At 41.7% G+C, this 686-nt stretch overlaps 1 protein-coding gene across 1 annotated transcript in view; it reads right to left on the reverse strand.

Annotated features, from left to right (window-relative positions):
• Window positions 1–686, reverse strand: part of LOC119591127 (serine-rich adhesin for platelets-like) — a gene marked incomplete at its 5' end in the record, with an annotated part of 16,634 nt that overhangs the window by 12,010 nt on the left and 3,938 nt on the right. The window contains 1 exon segment of the mRNA XM_037939840.1: window positions 462–638. Coding sequence (XP_037795768.1) covers window positions 462–638 — 177 coding nt within the window.

The following is a 686-nucleotide window of genomic DNA, read 5'->3' on the forward strand; positions in this document are numbered from 1 at the left end:
AGAGAGAGATATGTGAATAACAAGAATAATAAAAAATATATAGCTGTCATTTTTTCTTTATTTTAGATGTATGTGAATAAAACTTCACAATTAATAATTTTCTAAGAGTACGGAATCCTTTTGTCAAAACACGAGAACTCAATAAATGATAACGTAGAAAAATATAAAAACACAACATACATTTAACACAACGAAACCTAACTCAACACAAACACAGCTCAGCACAGCATAATTTTACCTCACATAAACACAAGACAGCATAACCAGACATAGACACATTACAACACAAACACACCATAACCTCACCCAACACAGACACATCACAGCATAACCTCACCCAACACAGACACACCACAGCATAACCTCACCCAACATAGACACAAGCAAAGCACAACATAGAACAGCATAGCCCGACCCAACCACACCACAACAAAACCCCACATGCCCGGAAGAAAACTCACCCCGTTGGAATACTTATTAATCCTGACGTTATGCCCCTGATGCCTCGTCTCCGCCATCAGGTTCGCCTTGAATTCGTCTGACTTGAGCTTCGTCGGCAAAATGTGGTACAGGAGGATCGGGTTGTTAGGATTCCCTCGGTAGGATTCCATCTGGCTCTTCAGGGACCGTCGCAGGTTCTGTGTTGGAGGGAAAAAAAGGGGGGGAAAGAAAGTTGAGGTCACTGG

The sequence above is a fragment of the Penaeus monodon genome, chromosome 28, assembly GCF_015228065.2.
Source record: "Penaeus monodon isolate SGIC_2016 chromosome 28, NSTDA_Pmon_1, whole genome shotgun sequence".
NCBI lineage: Eukaryota > Metazoa > Arthropoda > Malacostraca > Decapoda > Penaeidae > Penaeus > Penaeus monodon.